Source organism: Entelurus aequoreus, linkage group LG08 (assembly GCF_033978785.1).
Source record: "Entelurus aequoreus isolate RoL-2023_Sb linkage group LG08, RoL_Eaeq_v1.1, whole genome shotgun sequence".
Taxonomy (NCBI): Eukaryota; Metazoa; Chordata; class Actinopteri; order Syngnathiformes; family Syngnathidae; genus Entelurus; species Entelurus aequoreus.
The window spans coordinates 81,149,047-81,171,546 of NC_084738.1; the positions used below are offsets into that span (position 1 = coordinate 81,149,047).

Here is a 22,500-nt window from a genome sequence, read left to right on the forward strand (position 1 = left end):
GCAAAAAACACTTATTTGGAACATCCCACAGGTGAACAGGCTAATTGGGAACAGGTGGGTGCCATGATTGGGTATAAAAGCAGCTTCCATGAAATGCTCAGTCATTCACAAACAAGGATGGGGCGAGGGTCACCACTTTGTCAACAAATGCCTGGGCAAATTGTTGAACAGTTTAAGAACAACATTTCTCAACCAGCTATTGCAAGGAATTTAAGGATTTCAACATCTACGCTCCGTAATATCATAAAAAGGTTCAGAGAATCTGGAGAAACCACAGCACTTAAGCCATGATACTACGGACCTTTGATCCCTCAAGCGGTCAAAAAGCGACATCAGTGTGTAAAGGATATCACCACATGGGCTCAGGAACACTTCAGAAAACCACTGTCAGTAACTACAGTTGGTCGCTACATCTGTAAGTGCAAGTTAAAACTCTACTATGCAAAGCCAAAGCCATTTATCAACAACACCCAGAAACGCCGCCGGCTTCGCTGGGCCCGAGCTCATCTAAGATGGACTGATGCAAAGTGGAAAAGTGTTCTGTGGTCTGACGAGTCCACATTTCAAATTGTTTTTGGAAACTGTGGACGTCGTGTCGGAAAGGCCATGTAACACAGTGGTAAAAATGCCCCTGTGCCAATTTTTTCGCAATGTTTTGCTGCCATTAAATTCTAAGTTGATTATTATTTGCAAAAAAAATTAGGTTTCTCAGTTCGATCATTAAATATCTTGTCTTTGCAGTCTATTCAATTGAATATAAGTCGAAGAGGATTTGCAAATCATTGTATTCTGTCTTTATTTACCGTTTACACAACGTGCCAACTGCACTGGTTTTGGGTTTTGTATATATATCCAACAAACACAAATGATGTCCATCGACATACAGTAAATGGAGCGCTTACCCAAATAAACCGAGAAGAACATCGCCCGCCAGCTGGACCAAATAGACCATCAAGTGAGTCACTATTGCATTGATCATGATACACACAGCACACAATGCGTGTTATTACAACTAGAGTCTGGCTAGCTTTACAGGCAATGTAATATGATTGTTCATGTTTTTCGCATCACAAACTCAAACGGGTTTTGTCAGAATAATTGTATCTTAAGTTATCACAAAACGTTGTGTTACATTGAGTTCAGCTCGCCCTGCGAGAGGACAAAAGCTGTCTTTGACCCTACCAAGCAGAAGGCTTGTAAAACTCCACTGCGTAGGATGGGGAGCGACATGAAGGCGTCGGTTTCTTTGATGTATTGTAATCCACAGGAAGATTTTGTCTTGACCCGAGATCTGACTTCCCCCCAGGCACCTTTTCTTTGAACTGTTTTTCACGACCTTTTCTTTGAACCGACCTTTTCTTGGAACTGTTTCGTAACCAAAGGCGGCGGCTGTTTACGACCCCCCTCCCTTAGAAACAGCTAAAGTACCAATGATTGTCACACACACACTAGGTGTGGCGAGATTATTCTCTGCATTTGACCCATCACCCTTGGTCACCCCCTGGGAGGTGAGGGGAGCAGTGGGCAGCGCCCGGGAATCATTTTTTTGGTGATTTAACCCCCAATTCCAACTCTTGATGCTGAGTGCCAAGCAGGGAGGTATTGGGTCCCATTTTTATAGTCTTTGGTATGACTCGGCCGGGGTTTGAACTCACAACCTATCGATCTCAGGGCGGACACTCTTACCACTGAGTAGCTGTCAGGGAAAGTCCGAATAAAAGATAAATCTTTCGTCAGAGCGTGGGATGACACTGCACAAGGGTACAGTGTCTACGCGTTTCTCCTCAATCGAGCTAAATTGAATTCGGTCTCTGTTTAATTCCTTGCTTCTTGTCTTGTTTAATAAATGTCATCGGTGTTTGAACCTGACAGGTTTTGCGTTGTAGTAGAAGCTAGCTCCTCTTTTTCCGCAGCTACCGTAGCACGCAGATGTGTTAGTACGCTAGAAAAAGGAGTTCCTCAGTGTTCGCCCTTACAATAACAATGTTTATTACACAGGTTACGGAACGCATTTTTAAAGTGATTTAGAGGCAGAATGGATTGCTACCAATAAAACAAGACCATTTTTACAAGTTAGAATGCAAAAAAAACCAAAAAAACTTTTTGTCTCTTATAATGATTGTAAACGATAGGCAACATTCCCAAAAAAGTGCAGTTCCCCTTTAAGTGTTGGTATCGACGACTGAAATTCTGATATCATGACAACTCCCAGATGCGATAATACTGGAACTTACTGGTTGTGACTCGTGTGAAGGTCGGGGGTCCCCTGGTGTTGTTTTTGATGACGCTGATGGACACCTCGTATTCCTGGCCAGGTCCCAGGCCCGACTGACGGAAGTGATTTTGAGAAGAGGGAACGACGCTCACCACCTTTCCGTTTTCTTCTTTCTTCAACAAAAAGAAGAACCACAAGTCAGATTTGAGGACTACAGTAGGGTTGTCCCGATACCGATATTTTGGTACCGGTACCAAAATGTATTTCCATACTTTTCTAAGTAAAATGGAACACAAAAAAAATGTAATTATTGCCTTTATTTTAACCAAAAATCTTCGGGTACATGAAACATATGTTTAATATTGTAATTTAGTCCTTAAATAAAATAGTGAACATACTAGACAACTTGTCTTTTAGTAGTAAGTAAACAAACAAAGACTCCTAATTAGTCTGCTGACGTATGCAGTAACATATTGTGTCATTTATACACCTATTATTTTGTCTACATTATGAAGGACAAACTGTAAAAAATGATTATTAATTAACTTGTTCATTTACTGTTAATATCTGCTTATTTTCTGTTTTAACATGTTCTATCTACACTTCTGTTAAAATGTAATAATCACTTATTCTTCTCTTCTTTGATACTTTACATTAGTTTTGGATGATACCACACATTTAGGTATCGATCCGATACCAAGTAGTTACAGAATCATACATTGGTCATATTCAAAGTCCTCGTGTCCAGGGATGTATTTACTGACTTTATAAACATAATATGAATAAAATACAAGAAAAAATATTGATGTAATCATAGTAGTATCGACTAGATACACTCTTGTACTTGGTATCATTACAGTGGATGTCAGGTGTAGAGCCACCCATGGCGTTTGTTTACATTCAGGTGCGCTAGCTTTTGTTAGAGGTGACGCCAGTGAGCTATTGTGTCCTCCTACGGTGTGTAGTGAAGCATGTTTAGCTATTACTCGTCTTCCAGTGATAATGCTACTTGGAAGAAACTTACTTTATTTGTCGCCATGGAGGCGAGGATTAGTGAATTAGAAGTAGCTAAAACACTGCAGACTAGCTAGCTAGCCATGTGGCGGTATAGCTCGGTTGGTAGAGTGGCCGTGCCAGCAACTTGAGGGTTCCAGGTTCGATCCCCGTTTCCGCCATCTTAGTCACTGCCGTTGTGTCCTTGGGCAAGACACTTTACCCACCTGCTCCCAGTGCCACCCACACTGGTTTAAATGTAACTTAGATATTGGGTTTCACTATGTAAAGTGCTTTGAGTCACTGGAGAAAAAGCGCTATATAAATACAATTCACTTCACTTCATGTCTTAAAGCACCTCTTCCTGAGGGTGTTTCTGTCAGAATAATTGTATCTAAGTTATCACAAAACCTTGTGTTTCAATTAGTTCCTGGCGAGAAGACTAAAAAGCTGTCTTTGAACCTACCAAGAAGAAGGCTTGTGTAGGATGGGAAGCAACATGAAGGTGTTCTGTTTCTTTCATGTTTGGAATCAACAGAAATATATTGTCTTGACCCAAGAACTACAAAGCGAAAAGGAAGCAGGACCCGACTCCCCTACAGGGACCTCTTCTTTGAACTCTTTTACGACCTTTTCTTTGAACTGTTCGGTAACCAAAGGCGACGGTTGTTTACGACCCCCGTCCCTTAGAAACAGCTGTTGCCATGTATTCAGGGAAAGTCCAAATAAAAGAGTGGGCGTACAATCTTTCGCCGGAGCGTGATGGAGACTGTACAAGAGTACAGCCCAGACGTCTCTCCTCAATTGAGCCAAATTTAATTCTGTCTCTGTTTAATTCTTTGCTTCTTGTCTTGTTTAATAGATGTCATCAGTGTTTGAACCTGACAGTTTCAGTGTTGTAACTTCACCTTTATCTTTACTTTTTAAGCCAAAATGCGTCCATTCTCCCTTTTCTGTCTACACACTGAGTCTGCTTGTAAGTACTCTGTGTGTGTGCGCTGCCGAACACGCTCCTCTGCTCGCAAAACCAGCAATGTGACGTGACGAAGACGTGCCCGCATGCCTGTTAAAAAAAAAGGGGGGAACCGGTACTTTTTAGAGGCGGTATAGTACTGAATATGATTCATTAGTATCGCGGTACTATACTAGTACCAGTGTACTGTACAACCCTAGACTACAGTGACAATGACCAGAAATGAAAGGTTTTGGAGGTAACGGGATGTTGTCTCTGGCTCAGAGTCTAAGCAGCCAGTTTTAGAGTTGACTTCTCTTTTCCACGCGTCATGGCGAACACGGGGAGCGGAGACTTACAGGAGGGGAAAAAAGAAAAAAAACCTGGCACATAAAATCGTTGGAAAAGGGTCCAAACGGGACAAACCGTGTTGCGGAAGTAGATCTCCCAGCCATCGAAGGGGAAGTTGAGCTGCTCCCACGCCACCTCAACGCTGGTTTCCCTGACGGACTTGAACCTCAGGCCTTCTGGCTGGGGAAGAGCTGCGGGGGATTCCAGCCAAAGTCAGACAAAACTGCATCTACAGAACCCAAAACCGGTGAAGTTGGCACGTTGTGTACGTGGTAAATAAAAACAGAATGCAATGATTTGCAACTTATATTCAATTGAATAGGCTGCAAAGACAAGATATTTCATGTTTGAACGGAGAAACTTCATTTTTTTATGGGAAATAATCATTAACTTGTAACTTAATAGCAGCAACACATTGCAAAAAAGTTGTCACAGGGGCATTTTTACCACTGTGTTACATGGCCTTTCCTTTTAACAACACTCAGTAAACGTTTGGGAACTGAGGAGACACATTTTTGAAGTGGAATTCTTTCCCATTCTTGCTTGATGTACAGCTTAAGTTGTTCAACAGTCCGGGGGTCTCCGTTGTGCTATTTTAAGCTTCATAATGCACCACACATTTTCAATGGGGGACAGGTCTGGACTACAGGCAGGCCAGTCTAGTACCCGCACTCTTTTACTACGAAGCCACGCCGTTGTAACACGTGGCTTGGCATCGTCTTGCTGAAATAAGCAGAGGCGTCCATGGTAATGTTGTATATGTTGCTCCAAAACCTGTATGTACCTTTCAGCATTAATGGTGCCATCAAAGATGTGTAAGTTACCCATACTTGCCAACCCTCCCGTTTTTAGCGGGAGAATCCCGGTATTCAGCGCCTCTCCCGGCAACCTCCCGGCAGAGATTTTCTCCCGACAAACTCCCGGTATTCAGCCGGAGCTGGAGGCCACGCCCCCTCCAGCTCAATGCGGACCTGAGACTGAGTGGGGACAGCCTGTTCTCACGTCCGCTTTCCCACAATATAAACAGCTTGCCTGCCCAATGAACGGAGAAGTTAAACAGGACAATACTGCCATCTAATGGATAGCCACCGGCACACTGAAATTCAAGTATTTTTATTTTTTTTCTATGTAAATAAAATAAATATATATATATATATTTTTTTATAGCTAGAATTCACTGAAAGTCAAGTATTTCATACATATATATATATATATATATATATATATATATATATATATATATATATATATATATATATATATATATATATGAAATATATATGAAATACTCGAGTTGGTGAATTCTAGCTGTAAATAACCACGCCCCCAACCCCCCCCCCCCCCCCCACCCCCAACCGAGCCCCCCCTCCCCCCTCCCGATATTGGAGGTCTCAAGGTTGGCAAGTATGAAGTTACCCATGTCTTGTGCACTAATACACCCCCATACCATCACAGATGCTGGCTTTTACACTTTGCGCCTACAACAATCCGGATGGTTATTTTCCTCTTTGGTCCGGAGGACACGACGTCCACAGTTTCCAAAAACAATTTGAAATGTGGACTCGTCACACCCTCAGAACACTTTTCCACTTTGCATCAGTCCATCTTAGATAAGCTCGGGCCCAGGGAAGCCGGCGGCCTTTCTGGGTGTTGTTGATAAATGGCTTTGGCTTTGCATAGTAGAGTTTTAACTTGCACTTGCAGATGTAGCGACCAACTGTCGTTACTGACAGTGGGTTTCTGAAGTGTTCCTGAGCCCATGTGGTGATATCCTTTACACACTGATGTCGCTTATTGGTGCGGTACTGCCTGAGGCATCGAAGGTCCGTAATATTGTCGCTTACGTGCAGTGATTTCTCCAGATTCTCTGAACCTTTTGATGATATTACAGACCGTAGATGGTGAAATCCCTAAATTCCTTGCAATAGCTGGTTGAGAAATGTTGTTCTTAAACAATTAAACGGTTGCAGGCATCAAATATTTGCAAAAAATACATTAAATATCTTGTCTTTGCAGTCTATTCAATTGAATATAAGTGGAAAAGATTACCAAATCATTGTATTCTGTTTTTATTTACCATTTACACAACGTGCCAACTTCACTGGTTTTGGGTTTTGTACTTGAACTTGTTCTCCGGCGTTACCTGTGGCCACCCTGGCGCTGACCGGGACGCTCCTCTTGTTGCTCAGGACGGCGTAGACGTTGACCTGGTACTCCAAGCCCGGCTCCAGCTCTCCGACCGTGGCGTTGGTTCGGTCTCCCGGCACGGTCAACTCCAGGGGGAGCCCGCCGGGCTGAGTGGGCACGTACGTGACCAGGTATTGGGTCACCAGCATGTCGTTGGCCCAGGACAAGGCCACCGTCTCCGCGGTGACCTCGCCGACAGAAAGATCCCTCGGAGGAGACACTGGAAATACCAAACAAAAAATGTTGGTAGACTTTCTCACACTCGCTAATGCGAGCTCCAGAGAAACATCTGGATGTGGTGAGAGGAGATGCCAGAGACACACTACAAACATCCCCAGAAATAGAAACCCTTTTTGGTGGGGATGAGGGGGTTCTGGGTTTGAGTCTCTGCTTAGGTCTTTCTATCCGGACTCTGGCCTCCACATAGTCAAAAATCATCCACTTACCCTCTTCCTGGTCAGTGCAGCTGGACTATCACTAGAGTACACTATCAGAGACTTGGTCAGGACTTGTACGCAGATCACACGCTGTGTGTGTCGTAGTACTCTGATAGTCATTAGCTATCCTAACGGTTAGTCGACTAATCTGAGTATTTACCATCGACTTTCTGATATTCATCAACTGTCCTAATGATTAATCGACTAATCAGAGTGTTTACCATCGACTTTCTGATAGTCATCAACTGTCCTAATGATTAGTCGACTAATCGAAGTATTTAACTTCAACTTTCTGATAGTCATCAACTGTCCTAAGGATTAGTCGACTAATCAGAGTATTTACCATCGACTTTCTGATAGTCATCAACTGTCCTAATGATTAGTCGACTAATCGAAGTATTTGCCATCGACTTTCTGATAGTCATCAACTGTCCTAATGATTATACGACTAATTGGAGTATTTACCATCGACTTTCTAAAAGTCATCAACTGTCCGAACGATTAGTCGACTAATCGGACTATTTACCATCGACTTTCTGATAGTCATCAACTGTCCTAATGATTAGTCGACTAATCGAAGTATTTAACGTCGACTTTCTGGTAGTTATCAACTGTCCTAACGATTAGTCGACTAATCGGAGTATTTAACATCGACTTTCTGATAGTCATTAACTGTCATAACAATTAGTCGACCAATCGGAGTATTTACCATTGACTTTCTGATAGTCATCAACTGTCCTAACGATTAGTCGACTCATCGGAGTATCTACCATCGACTTTCTGATAATCATCAACTGTCCTAACGATTAGTCGACTAATCGGAGTATTTAACATCGACTTTCTGACAGTCATTCACTGTCATAACAATTAGTCGACCAATCGGAGTATTTACCATCGACTTTCTGATAGTCATCAACTGTCCTAACAATTAGTCGACTAATCGAAGTATTTGCCATCGACTTTCTGATAGTCATCAACTGTTCTAATGATTAGACGACTAATTGGAGTATTTACCATCGACTTTCTGATAGTCATCAACTGTCCGAACGATTAGTCGACTAATCGGAGTATTTACCATCGACTTTCTGATAGTCATCAACTGTCCTAATGATTAGTTGACTAATTGGAGTATTTACCATCGACTTTCTGATAGTCATCAACTGTCCTAAGGATTAGTCGACTAATCGAAGTATTTAAGGTCGACTTTCTGGTAGTTATCAACTGTCCTAACGATTAGTCGACTCATCGGAGTATTTACCATCGACTTTTTGATAGTCATCAACTGTCATAAGGATTAGTCGACTAATCGAAGTATTTGCCATCAACTTTCTGATAGTCATCAACTGTCCTATTGATTAGAATACTAATTGGAGTATTTACCATCGACTTTCTGATAGTCATCAACTGTCCAAACGATTAGTCGACTAATCAGAGTATTTACCATCGACTTTCTGATAGTCATCAACTGTCCGAACGATTAGTCGACTAATCGGAGTATTTACCATCGACTTTCTGATAGTCATCAACTGTCCTAACGATTAGTCGACTAATCGGAGTATTTGCCATCAACTTTCTGATAGTCATCAACTGTCCTAACGATTAGTCGACTAATCGGAGTATTTGCCATCAACTTTCTGATAGTCATCAACTGTCCTAATGATTAGTCGACTAAATGGAGTATTTACCATCGACATTCTGATAGTCATCAACTGTTCTAACGATTAGTCGACTAATCGAAGTATTTAACGTCGATTTTCTGATACTTATCAACTGTCCTTTAAACTGGAAGTAAAACCGTCCATAGCGTCGCTGCTAGGAAGGATTCTTAAATAACTTTTCAACCTTCATAAAATATTTTCATAACTTCTGGGATGATACATGGACAGTTGAAAGACACCTGTGTCATGGCCTGAGGGGGCCTGTATCACTCTCACTGTCACTTAACGACTTTGAGGTAGGGTGGCGTACGTCACTCCCCCTTTCTCCATTTTTTAAAAAGACGGGAGTCGATGCAAGCGCCTACGTGCCGCCACAAAACAAAAAGAAGAAGAACGCCTACGTGCAATTACTGCTATCATGGCCGAAGCTCCAAAACAACCAAAGAAACGAAAAGTTTTGCCCGAGGAGACAATCAAAGAAAAAAACGAGCTCTCTGTCATGAATGAATCGAGAATCAATTCTGAATCAAATCGTCGCCCCAGGAATCTGAATCGGATCGAATGGTTAGGTCCCCAAAGATAAGGATTAGTCGACTAATTGGAGTATTTACCAGCGACTTTCTGATAGTCATCAACTGTCCTAACGATTAGTCGACTAATCGGAGTATTTGCCATCAACTTTCTGATAGTCATCAACTGTCCTAAGGACTAGTCGACTAAATTGAGTATTTACCATCGACATTCTGATAGTCATCAACTGTTCTAACGATTACTCGACTAATCGAAGTATTTAACGTCGATTTTCTGATACTTATCAACTGTCCTTTAAACTGGAAGTAAAACCGTCCATAGCGTCGCTGCTAGGAAGGATTCTTAAATAACTTTTCAACCTTCATAAAATATTTTCATAACTTCTGGGATGATACATGGACAGTTGAAAGACACCTGTGTCATGGCCTGAGGGGGCCTATATCGCTCTCACTGTCACGTAACGACTTTGAGGAGGGTGGCGTACGTCACTCCCCCTTTCCCCGTTTGTTAAAAATACGGGAGTCGATGCAAACGCCTACCACAAAACAAGAAGAAGAAGAACGCCTACGTGCAATTACTGCTATCACGGCCGAAGCTCCAAAAACAACCAAAGAAACGAAAAGTTTTGCCCGAGGAGACAATCAAAGAAAAAACGAGCTCTCTGTCATGAACAAATCGAGAATCAATTCTGAATCAAATCGTCGCCCCAGGAATCTGAATCGGATCGAATGGTTAGGTCCCCAAAGATAAGGATTAGTCGACTAATCGGAGTATTTACCAGCGACTTTCTGATAGTCATCAACTGTCCTAACGATTAGTCGACTAATCGGAGTATTTGCCATCAACTTTCTGATAGTCATCAACTGTCCTAATGATTAGTCGACTAAATGGAGTATTTACCATCGACATTCTGATAGTCATCAACTGTTCTAACGATTACTCGACTAATCGAAGTATTTAACGTCGATTTTCTGATACTTATCAACTGTCCTTTAAACTGGAAGTAAAACCGTCCATAGCGTCGCTGCTAGGAAGGATTCTTAAAGCGCCACTAAATAACTTTTCAACCTTCATAAAATATTTTCATAACTTCTGGGATGATACATGGACAGTTGAAAGACACCTGTGTCATGGCCTGAGGGGGCCTATATCGCTCTCACTGTCACGTAACGACTGTGAGGAGGGTGGCGTACTTCACTCCCCCTTTCCCCGTTTGTTAAAAATACGGGAGTCGATGCAAACGCCTACCACAAAACAAGAAGAAGAAGAACGCCTACGTGCAATTACTGCTATCACGGCCGAAGCTCCAAAAACAACCAAAGAAACGAAAAGTTTTGCCCGAGGAGACAATCAAAGAAAAAACGAGCTCTCTGTCATGAACAAATCGAGAATCAATTCTGAATCAAATCGTCGCCCCAGGAATCTGAATCGGATCGAATGGTTAGGTCCCCAAAGATAAGGATTAGTCGACTAATCGGAGTATTTACCAGTAACTTTCTGATAGTCATCAACTGTCCTAACGATTAGTCGACTAATCGGAGTATTTGCCATCAACTTTCTGATAGTCATCAACTGTCCTAATGATTAGTCGACTAAATGGAGTATTTACCATTGACATTCTGATAGTCATCAACTGTTCTAACGATTAGTCGACTAATCGAAGTATTTAACGTCGATTTTCTGATACTTATCAACTGTCCTTTAAACTGGAAGTAAAACCGTCCATAGCGTCGCTGCTAGGAAGGATTCTTAAATAACTTTTCAACCTTCATAAAATATTTTCATAACTTCTGGGATGATACATGGACAGTTGAAAGACACCTGTGTCATGGCCTGAGGGGGCCTATATCGCTCTCACTGTCACGTAACGACTTTGAGGAGGGTGGCGTACTTCACTCCCCCTTTCCTCGTTTGTTAAAAATACGGGAGTCGATGCAAACGCCTACCACAAAACAAGAAGAAGAAGAACGCCTACGTGCAATTACTGCTATCACGGCCGAAGCTCCAAAAACAACCAAAGAAACGAAAAGTTTTGCCCGAGGAGACAATCAAAGAAAAAAACGAGCTCTCTGTCATGAACAAATCGAGAATCAATTCTGAATCAAATCGTCGCCCCAGGAATCTGAATCGGATCGAATGGTTAGGTCCCCAAAGATTCCTACCCTTAATTGTGGGAAATTGAGCTTAGGGGCCCAATTTATTGTGTAAAAGGCCTACCGTCGGAGCAGTCGTCCCCGATGTATCCCTCGTCGCAGAGGCACTGCCCCTTCATGCAGCGTCCTTTGTCGTGACAGTTGTTGAGGCATCTCAGCTCCGCGCAGCTCCCCCCTTCATACCCGCTCTCGCAGACGCACCTCCCGTTGATGCAGCGCCCCCTGTCGTTGCAGTTGTCCGGGCACGTGTGCACGGAGCAGTCAGCCCCCGAGTATCCCTCCTGGCAGACGCACACGCCGCCGTCGCAGTGTCCTCGGGCCAGGCAGTCGTTGAGGCACGCTTTCCGACCGCAGTCCTCGCCGGCGAACCCTTCGTCGCACACGCACTGCCCGTCTACGCAGCGGCCGTGGTCGCGGCAGTGGTTCGGGCAGCTCAGCAGGGCGCAGTCGTCGCCGGCAAATCCCGGGTGGCACTCGCATCTCCCCTCGACGCAATCGCCGCGGCCGAAGCAGTTCGAGGGGCAGGTCCTGACGCTGCAGTCCTCGCCGGCGAATCCTTCCTCGCACACGCACTGCCCGTTGATGCAGCGCCCCCTCTGGAGGCAGTTGCCGGGGCAGGAGAGCTCGGCGCAATCGCCCCCGCGGAAGCCGACGTCGCAGGCGCAGCGCCCGTTGACGCACTGGCCTCTGCTGTTGCAGCCGTTGGGACACGCCAGCTGGCTGCAGTCCTCGCCTTGATACCCGTCGTCGCAGATGCACATCCCGTTGAAGCACGTGCCCAGCCCACTGCAGTCGTTGAGGCAGGTGAGGCTGGAGCAGCTCCCTCCGCTGTAGCCCGCCGCGCACACGCACCGGCCGTCCACGCAGAAGCCGTTGCCGTGACAGTCGCCGGGACACGTGCGCTGTCCACAATCCTCCCCCGCGAAGCCCGGTTCGCAGCGGCAGGTGCCGTTGGCGCAGCGCCCGTGCTCAGTGCAGTTTTTGGGGCAGATCGGGTCGGAACAGTCCTCGCCGAGGAAACCTTCTGCGCAGACGCACACGCCCTCCACACAGCGTCCTCGTCCCCGGCACGTGTTGGGACACTGGGACTCGGCGCAGTTAGGACCCGTCCAGCCGGGCTCGCATCGACAGCTGCAGTTCTCCGCACTGTAGTTCCCATGGCCGCCACAGAGAGGCTCGGTTCGCACGTTCCCTTTGACACACAAAGGTGCGACACGGAAACAGATGGTTAATATGCCAGCAACATATGTTACAAATAATTTCTGCCTACATGAGCTGCGGAATGAATGAAAATTTCTAATAACTTGTGTCGTTATTGCAAATTTTTTACTTTTGAATTTGGCGAAGTGAATTTTTTTTACATCAAATTATGCTGAGAATTGGTAGCAAAACGGGTGTGTTTAAAAATTCAGTGTTTTAAAAATTCAGAGTTTAAAAATTCAGTGTTTGAAAATTCAGAGATTTAAAATGCAGTATATACAAATGCAGTGTTTCTAAATTCAGAAATTCAGAATTTTAATGGAATGAAATTTCAAATACGGAACACTGAATTTTTATACAGTGAAATTTAAGACACAGAAATTTTAAACGAGGAATTTTTATACAACTAATTTTTTTTTACACTGAATTTTAAAACAATGAAATTGGAAATACAGAATTTTTATACAGTGAAATTTAAAAACAGGGAATTTTAAACACAGAATTTTTATACAACTTTTTTTTTTTAACTGAATTTTAAAACACATAATTTTAATACAATGACATTTGAAGTACTGAATTTTTAAACATTGATTTTTTTACACAGTGACATTTTAAACAGGGAATTTTAAAACAGGGAATTTGTATACAACAAATATTTTTTTACACTGAATTTTAAAACACTATTTTAATAGAATGAAATTTGAAATACGGGAATTTTTAAACACTGAATCCTATACAACAAACATTTTTTTACACTGAATTTTAAAACAGAATTTTGATATAATGACATTTGAAATACGGAATTTTTAAACACTGAATTTTTATACTGTGAAATTTAAAACACGGAATTTTCATACAACACTTTTTTTTTACACAGAATTTTAAAACAATTTAAATAGAATGAAATTTGAAATACGGAATTTTTAAACACTGAATTTTTATACAACAAATATTTTTTTACACTGAATTTTAAAACAGAATTTTAATTTAATGAAATTTGAATTACGGAATTTTTAAACAGAGAATTTTAATACAATGAAATTTCAAATACAGAATTTTTATACAGTGAAATTTAAAAACAGGGAGTTTTTAAACACATAATTTTTATACAACACATTTTTTTTTACACTGAATTTTGAATTTTAAAACACAGAATTTTAATACAGTGAAATTTGAAATACTGATTTTTTAAACATTGATTTTTTATATAGTGACATTTTTAACAGGGAATTTTTAAATAGGGAATTTTTATACAACAAATATTTTTTTACACTGAATTTTAAAACAGAATTTTAATATAATGAAATTTTAAATACGGAATTTTTAAACACTGAATTTTTATACAGTGAAATTTAAAACACATAATTTTTAAACACAGATTTTTCATACAACACATTTTTTCCCCACGGAATTTTTATACACAGAATTTTAATACAATGAAATTTCAAATACAGAATTTTTATACAGTAAAATTTAAAAACAGGGAATTTTTAAACACAGAATTTTTATAGAACACATTTTTTTACACTGAATTTTGAATTTTAAAACACAGAATTTTGATACAATGAAATTTTAAATACTGAAATTTTAAACATATATTTTTTTTATACAGTGACATTTTAAACAGGGAATTTTTAAACAGGGAATTTTTATACAACAAATTTTTTTTTTTACACTGAATTTTAAAACACAATTTCAATAGAATGAAATTTGAAATACGTAATTTTTAAACACTGAATTTTTATACAACAAATGTTTTTTTACACTGAATTTTAAAACAGAATTTTAATATAATGAAATTTTAAATACAGAATTTTTAAACACTGAATTTTTATACAGTGAAATTTAAAACACTGAATTTTTAAACACAAATTTTAATACAATGAAATTTGAAATACAGAATTTTTAAACACTGAATTTTTATACAAAAAATATTTTTTTGCACTAAATTTTAAAACAGAATTTTAATATAATGAAATTTGAAATACGGAATTTTTAAACACTGAATTTTTATACAACAAATAGTTTTTTACACTGAATTTTACAACAGGATTTTTGATATAATGACATTTTAAATACTGAATTTTTATAGTAAAATTTACAACACAGAATTTTTAAACTGGGAATTTTTAAACACTGAATTTTCCTACAACAAATTGTCGTTTTTTTTATAAAAAAAAAAATTTTCATACAAGAAAAAAATGTTACACAGAATTTTCCACATTTTAAATACAGAATTTTTATACAGTGAAATTTTAAATGAATTTTTAAACACTTGCATTTTGCGTCCAATTTTTTTTCCACTGAAATTGTCAGCATAAATTGATGTAAAAAAAAGGTGTTTTGCATATTTCAAATGCAAAAAAATTCAGTTCCATAAATTAACAACCAGACCAAACCCTTTTAGAATCTGATTGACTTCCTTGGTGACCCACCTGCCACCTGGGCGCCACAACAGGTGTTGGCGACGCCGGCGCACTGACTCCTCAAGGCCGACACCACCCCCTCCAGCATCTCAATGCGGCTCCTAAGGTCCCTCAGGGCCTGCTCCTCAGCACCGCAGCCACACACCTGGCGAGGGATGGTAATGCGGTGGGTGAAGACCATCTGGTTCTCGTCGTCGGCAACCTGCTGCGTGGCCAGGCGGCCGGAGGCCATGGCGGTCTCCGTCGGCCGCACGCTCTCGGCGTCGTCCTGGCTGCCGGAGCACAGGCTGCTGGCGGGGACGTGGATGTTGTAGACGTGGTTGAAAACCACCGGCTGATCCGTGGTGACGTTGAGTCCTTGAGGAGCTTGGCGGCGATGGCGCAGCATCTTTTGGACCAGGCCGCCGGCGGAAACGGTGAGTAAGGCGCTCAGGAGGACACAGTGCATGAGGACACTGGTTGCCATCTTGCTAGAACTTGTTCAGTGGTGATGGATCTGCAACAGGAGACAAGAATAATAGCAGTAGAGTCACAAGTATGGCTTGGGGGCCATTTTTGAAACATTTATTGGCCCGCATTAAAAACATTGCCAAGGACAGGAAAATAAAATCAATCTAATGGTCTAGATCAGGGGTCCCCAACTTTTTTGACTCAGGGGCTGCATTAGAACATTTATTGGATGCAAATTCCATGTTTAAAAATTCCCTGTTTTAAATTTCACTGTATAAAAATTCAGTGTTTAAAAATTCCGTTTTAAATTTCACTGTATAAAAATTCAGTGTTTAAAAAAGTCCGTATTTGAAATGTCATTCTATTAAAAGTCTGTTTTAAAATTCAGTGTAAAAAAAATGTGCCTTCACAAACGATCAGAAATCACTCATATCCTTAACTCTGACAACCATATTGCTGCAGTACTAAACATTTTGAAAAAGCAAAATTCAGTGTAAAAAAATTTGCCCTCACAAACGATCAGAAATCACTCAAACCCTTAACTTTAACAACCATATTGCTCCAGTGATAAACATTTTGAAAAAGTTAAATTCAGTGTAAAAAAATGTTCCCCTCAAAAACGATCAGAAATTACTAAAATCCTTAACTTTAACAACCATATTGCTGCAGTAATAAACACTTAGAAAAAGTTAAAATCAGTGTAAAATAAATTTGCCCTCACAAACGATCAGAAATCACTAAAATCCTTAACTTTAACAACCATATTGCTGCAGTAATAAACATAATACAATGATTTGCTAATCTTTTTCCACTTATATTTAATTGAATAGACTTTCTCGTCCTCCTTTGCCGATGTTAAGGTAAGCGGATTTGACTTTTCCAAAATGTTTACTACTGCAGCAATATGGTTGTTAAAGTTAAGGATTTGAGTGATTTCTGATCGTTTGTGAGGGCAAATATTTTTTTACACTGAATTTTACTTTTTCAAAATGTTTATTACTGCAGCAATATGGTTGTTAAAGTTAAGGATTTGAGTGATTTCTGATCGTTTGTGAGGGCAAGTATTTTTTTACACTGAATTTTACTTTTTCAAAATGTTTATTACTGCAGCAATATGGTTGTTAAAGTTAAGGATTTGAGTGATTTCTGATTGTTTGTGAGGGCAAATGTTTTTTTACATTGCATTTTACTTTTCCAAAATGTTTATTATTGCAGCAATATGGTTGTTAAAATTAAGGATTTTAGTGATTTCTGATTGTTTGTGAGAATTTTTTTTTTTTACACTGAATTTCACTTTTTCAAAATGTGTATTACTGCAGCAATATAGTTGTTTAAAGGCCTACTGAAAGCCACTACTACCGACCACGCAGTCTGATAGTTTATACATCAACGATGAAATCTTAACATTGCAACACATGCCAATACGGCCGGGTTAACTTATAAAGTGCAATTTTAAATTTCCCGCGAAACTTCCGGTTGAAAACGTCTCGGTATGATGACTTTTGCGCGTGACGTCACGGAGTGAAAGGAAGTATTCGGACCCCATTGGATCCAATACAAAAAGCTTTGTTTTCACCACATAATTCCACAGTATTCTGGACATCTGTGTTGGTGAATCTTTTGCAATTTGTTTGTTGAACAATGGAGACTGCAAAGAAGAAAGTTGTAGGTGGGATCGGTGTATAAGCGGCGGACTACAGCAACACAAACTTTGAGATGGATAGCAGACGCGCTAGCCGCCGACCTCACCTTGACTTCCTCCGTCTCCAGGCCGCCGACCGCATTTATGATCGGGTGAAGTCCTTCGTCGCTCCGTCGATCGCTGGAACGCAGGTGAGCACGGGTGTTGATGAGCAGATGAGGGCTGGCTGGCGTAGGTGGATAGCTAATGTTTTTAGCATAGCTAAATCGATGTCCCGTAGCTAAGTTAGCTTCAATGGCGTCGTTAGCAACAGCATTGTTAAGCTTCGCCAGGCTGGAAAGCATTAACCGTGTATTTACATGTCCATGGTTTAATAGTATTGTTGATTTTCTGTCTATCCTTCCAGTCAGGGGTTTATTTCTTTTGTTTCTATCTGCATTTAAGCCCGATGCTATCACGTTAGCTCCGTAGCTAAAGAGCTTCGCCGATGTATTGTCGTGGAGATAAAAGTCACTGTGAATGTCCATTTTGCGTTCTCGACTCTCATTTTCAAGAGGATATAGTATCCGAGGTGGTTTAAAATACAAATCCGTGATCCATAATAGAAAAAGGAGAAAGTGTGGAATCCAATGAACCCTTGTACCTAAGTTACGGTCAGAGCGAAAAAAGATACGTCCTGCACTGCACTCTAGTCCTTCACTCTCACGTTCCTCATCTACGAATCTTTCATCCAGGCTCAAATTAATGGGGTAATCGTCGCTTTCTCGGTCCGAATCGCTCTCGCTGCTGGTGTAAACAATGGGGAAATGTGAGGAGCCTTTCAACCTGTGACGTCACGCTACTTCCGGTACAGGCAAGGCTTTTTTTTATTAGCGACCAAAAGTTGCGAACTTTATCGTCGATGTTCTCTACTAAATCCTTTCAGCAAAAATATGGCAATATCGCGAAATGATCAAGTATGACACATAGAATGGATCTGCTAAACCCGTTTAAATAAAAAAAATTCATTTCAGTAGGCCTTTAAGATAAGGATTTTAGTGATTTCTGGTCGTTTGTGAGGGCAATTGTTTTTTACACTGAATTTTACTTTTTCCAAAATGTTTATTACTGCAGAAATATGGTCGTTAAAGTAAAGGATTTTATAGATTTCTGCTCGTTTGTGAGGGCATTTTTTTTTTACACTGCATTTTACTTTTTCTAAATGTTTATTACTGCAGCAATACATGGTTGTTAAAGTTAAGGGTTTTAGTGATTTTTGATCCGTTTGTGAGGGCAATTTTTTTTACACTGAATTTGAGATAGGCTCCGACACCCCCCGCGGCCCCGAAAGGGACAAGCGGTAGAAAATGGATGGAAGAATTTTACTTTTTCAAAATGTTTATTACTGCAGCAATGTGGTTGTTAAAGTTAAGGATTTGAGTGATTTCTGATCGTTTGTGAGGGCAAATTTGTTTTACACTGAATTTTTAAACACTGAATTTTTATACAGTGAAATTTAAAACCGGGAATTTTTTTAACAAGGAAGTGGTCTCCTGCTGGTGCCAAACATGCTGAGACTGTTTTTTCCGTTTTATGCTCCTAAAATCTGGAATAGTCTCCCTGAAGCGGCGAGACGGGCCTCACTATTGGCAATGTTCAAATCCAGCCTGAAAACACTTTGATTTAATTGTGCGTATGACAACTGAAAGTCTTTTATCTACACGCTTTGATTGATTTGAATTAATTTCAATTGTTTTTCATGAGGATTGTATTTTCTGCTTTCGATTTGAATTATTTGGCCTCCTTTTAATTTTACGTAAACCACTTTGAATTGCCCTGTGCACAAAACCTAGGGGTAACATTGAACTCAGACTTGAACTTTACCAGCCACATTAAAGTCAATCACATCAGCAGCTGAAAAACATTGCCAAAATCACTTTTAAACATCCTCTTGGAAGACTGGACTCCTTCATTTTGACTGTCGCACTGATTGACAGACACAACGTTGGCTTCATCAAGTCGTTAAGTGTGACGAATATTTTCCGCCATTTGCCACAGCAGAGTCTCTAAGTCAGGGGTCACCAACCTTTTTGAAACCAAGAGCTACTTCTTGGGTAGTGATTAATGCGAATGGCTACCAGTTTGATACACACTTAAATAAATTGCCAGAAATAGCCAATTTACAATGAATGATATTTACACTTAATTGAACGGTTTAAAAGAGGAGAAAACACGAAAAAAAATGACAATTAAATTTTGAAACATAGTTTGTCTTCAATTTCGACTCTTTAAAATTCAAAATTCAACCGAAAAAAAGGAGACAAAAACTAGCTAATTCAAATCTTTTTGAAAAAATTAAAAAAATAATTTATGGAACATCATTAGTAATTTTTCCTGATTAAGATTAATTTTAGAATTTTGATGACATGTTTTAAATAGGTTAAAATCCAATCTACACTTTGTTAGAATATATAACAAATTGGACCAAGCTATATTTCTAACAAAGACAAATCATTATTTCTTCTACATTTTCCAGAACAAAAATTTTAAAAGAAATTCAAAAGACTTTGAAATAAGATTTAAATTTGATTCTACAGATTTTCTAGATTTGCCAGAATAATTTTTTTCAATTTTAATCATAATAAGTTTGAAGAAATATTTCACAGATATTCTTCGTCGAAAAAACAGAAACTAAAATGAAGAATTAAATTAAAATGTATTTATTATTCTTTACAATAAAAAAAAAATGTTTTACTTGAACATTGATTTAAATTGTCAGGAAAGAAGAGGAAGGAATTTAAAAGGTAAAAAGGTATATGTGTTTAAAAATCCTAAAATCATTTTTAAGGTTGTATTTTTTCTCTAAAATTGTCTTTCTGAAAGTTATAAGAAGCAAAGTAAAAAAATTAATGAATTTATTTAAACAAGTGAAGACCAAGTCTTTCAAATATTTTCTTGGATTTTCAAATTCTATTTGAGTTTTGTCTCTCTTAGAATTAAAAATGTCGGGCAAAGCGAGACCAGCTTGCTAGTAAATAAATACAATTTAAAAAATAGAGGCAGCTCACTGGTAAGTGCTGCTATTTGAGCTAGTTTTAGAACAGGCCAGCGGGCTACTCATCTGGTCCTTACGGGCTACCTGGTGCCCGCGGGCACCGCGTTGGTGACCCCTGCTCTAAGTAGTAGAAGCCGAGGCGCAGGTGTGTAGGTGGGAACCTTGTCGGCTTTTTCCGGCCTTGAACTCTCACCTGAAGTTCTGCAGGAGCACCCCCTACCCCATTATTTCATCCGTAGCGACACAGAAACCCAGCCGAGCTCCACTTTCACAAAGTCCGCACATCTGGCCGGCGCTGGGATGAAAGCGCGTTACGTAACGTGCGGCAAGACCGAGGTACCGTAGTGTGCTCGGTTGGAGGACCCCAGGCTAACAATGCAGGCGAGGCGGGGCGGGTTCCTGCAGGGAAACTTGGACTAAACGAGCTGTTCGCTAAGCTAAAATCCAGAATAACCGTCACTTCCCACACGCTGGCAGCCCGACGGGAACTTTCCAGGCAGCAGAAGAGGACACCGGGAATGTTGGACCTCCTCCTGCCCAGACCTGATGGTCCAGATCGCCTCCCACGTAAGAAGGCGTAAGCACCACACGGGGCAACAGGAGAACGTTTGTTTGTTTGTTCATCTGTGGGAGTTTTTACTCCTCATGTTCGGCAAATTGCATCTGGAAATCATCTCAGCAACCTTTTATAGAAGCTGGAAAACAAAGAGCGGCACCTCGTTAACGCGCCTTTCGCTTTCCTCCTCGCTAAATATTGTCAGACAATCACGAGGGGAACAAGCAACGTGTCATAAAATCCTGTTCCTATGAAGGTTAAAGTTAAAGTACCAATGATTGTCACACACACACTAGGTGTGGTGAAATTTGTCCTCTGCATCACCTTGTTCACCCCCTGGCTCCCATTTTTATAGTCTTTGGTATGACTCGGCCGGGGTTTGAACTCACAACCTACCAACTGAACTGGCTACAAAGTAAACAAAAACAGAATGCTGGACGACAGCAAAGACTTACTGTGGAGCAAAGACGGCGTCCACAATGTACATCCGAACATGACATGACAATCGACAATGTCCCCACAAAGAAGGATGTGCCGTTGTTGTTGAGTGTCGGTGCTGTCTAGAGCTCGGCAGAGTAACCATGTAATACTCTTCCATACCAGTAGGTGGCAGCCGGTAGCTAATTGCTTTGTAGATGTCGGAAACAGCGGGAGGCAGTGTGCAGGTAAAAAGGTGTCTAATGCTTAAACCAAAAATAAACAAAAGGTGAGTGTCCCTAAGAAAAGGCATTGAAGCTTAGGGAAGGCTATGCAGAACGAAACTAAAAATGAACTGGCTACAAAGTAAACAAAAACAGAATGCTGGACGACAGCAAAAGACTTACTGTGGAGCAAAGACAGCGTCCACAATGTACATCTGAACGTGACATGACAATCAACAATGTCCCCACAAAGAGGATGTGCCGTTGTTGAGTGTCGGTGCTGTCTTGAGCTCGGTAGAGTAACTGTAATACTCTTCCATTTCAGTAGGTGGCAGCCGGTAGCTAATTGCTTTGTAGGTGTCGGAAACAGCGGGAGGCAGTGTGCAGGTAAAAAGGTGTCTAATGCTTAAACCAAAAATAAACAAAAGGTGAGTGCCCCTAAGAAAAGGCATTGAAGCTAAGGGAAGGCTATGCAGAACGAAACTAAAAATGAACTGGCTACAAAGTAAACAAAAACAGAATGCTGGACGACAGCAAAGACTTACTGTGAAACAAAGACGGCGTCCACAATGTACATCCGAACATGACATGACAATCGACAATGTCCCCACAAAGAAGGATAAAAACAACTGAAATATTCTTGATTGCTAAAACAAAAGCAGGTGTGGGGAATAGCGGTCAAGGAAGACATGAAACTGCTACAGGAAAATACAAAAATAAAGAGAAAAAGCCACCAAAATAGGAGCGCAAGACAAGAAGTAAAACACTACACACAGGAAAACAGCAAAAAAGTCCAAATAAGTCAGGGCATGATGTGACAGGTGGTGACAGTACACCTACTTTGAGACAAGAGCTATATTGATGCATGCTTGGTTATGCTTTAAAGTCAGATCCAACGACTTTTTACTGTCAACTGAGTTTAGTTTTTTAATGATTTCTGCTGGTGGTGTGTCTCCGCATTTTTTCAATGAAAAAAATGTGCCTTGGCTCAAAAAAGGTTGAAAAACACCTATGTATATACATATATATGTATATATGTATATACATATACATATATACATATACATATATATG

General features: G+C 40.4%; 1 protein-coding gene across 5 annotated transcripts in view; it reads right to left on the reverse strand.

The window, feature by feature from the left end:
* Positions 1–22,500, reverse strand: part of LOC133656345 (tenascin-like) — a 140,279-nt gene that overhangs the window by 66,592 nt on the left and 51,187 nt on the right. For all 5 annotated transcript variants that reach the window (XM_062057394.1, XM_062057395.1, XM_062057396.1 and 2 more), the window contains exons 5-9: positions 15,113–15,599; positions 11,542–12,669; positions 6,655–6,918; positions 4,587–4,702; positions 2,235–2,388 (exon numbers count right to left, since the gene is read on the reverse strand). In XM_062057394.1, coding sequence (XP_061913378.1) covers positions 2,235–2,388; positions 4,587–4,702; positions 6,655–6,918; positions 11,542–12,669; positions 15,113–15,569 — 2,119 coding nt within the window. In that variant the 5' untranslated portion in view covers positions 15,570–15,599. The remainder of the gene's footprint in view (positions 1–2,234; positions 2,389–4,586; positions 4,703–6,654; positions 6,919–11,541; positions 12,670–15,112; positions 15,600–22,500) is intronic.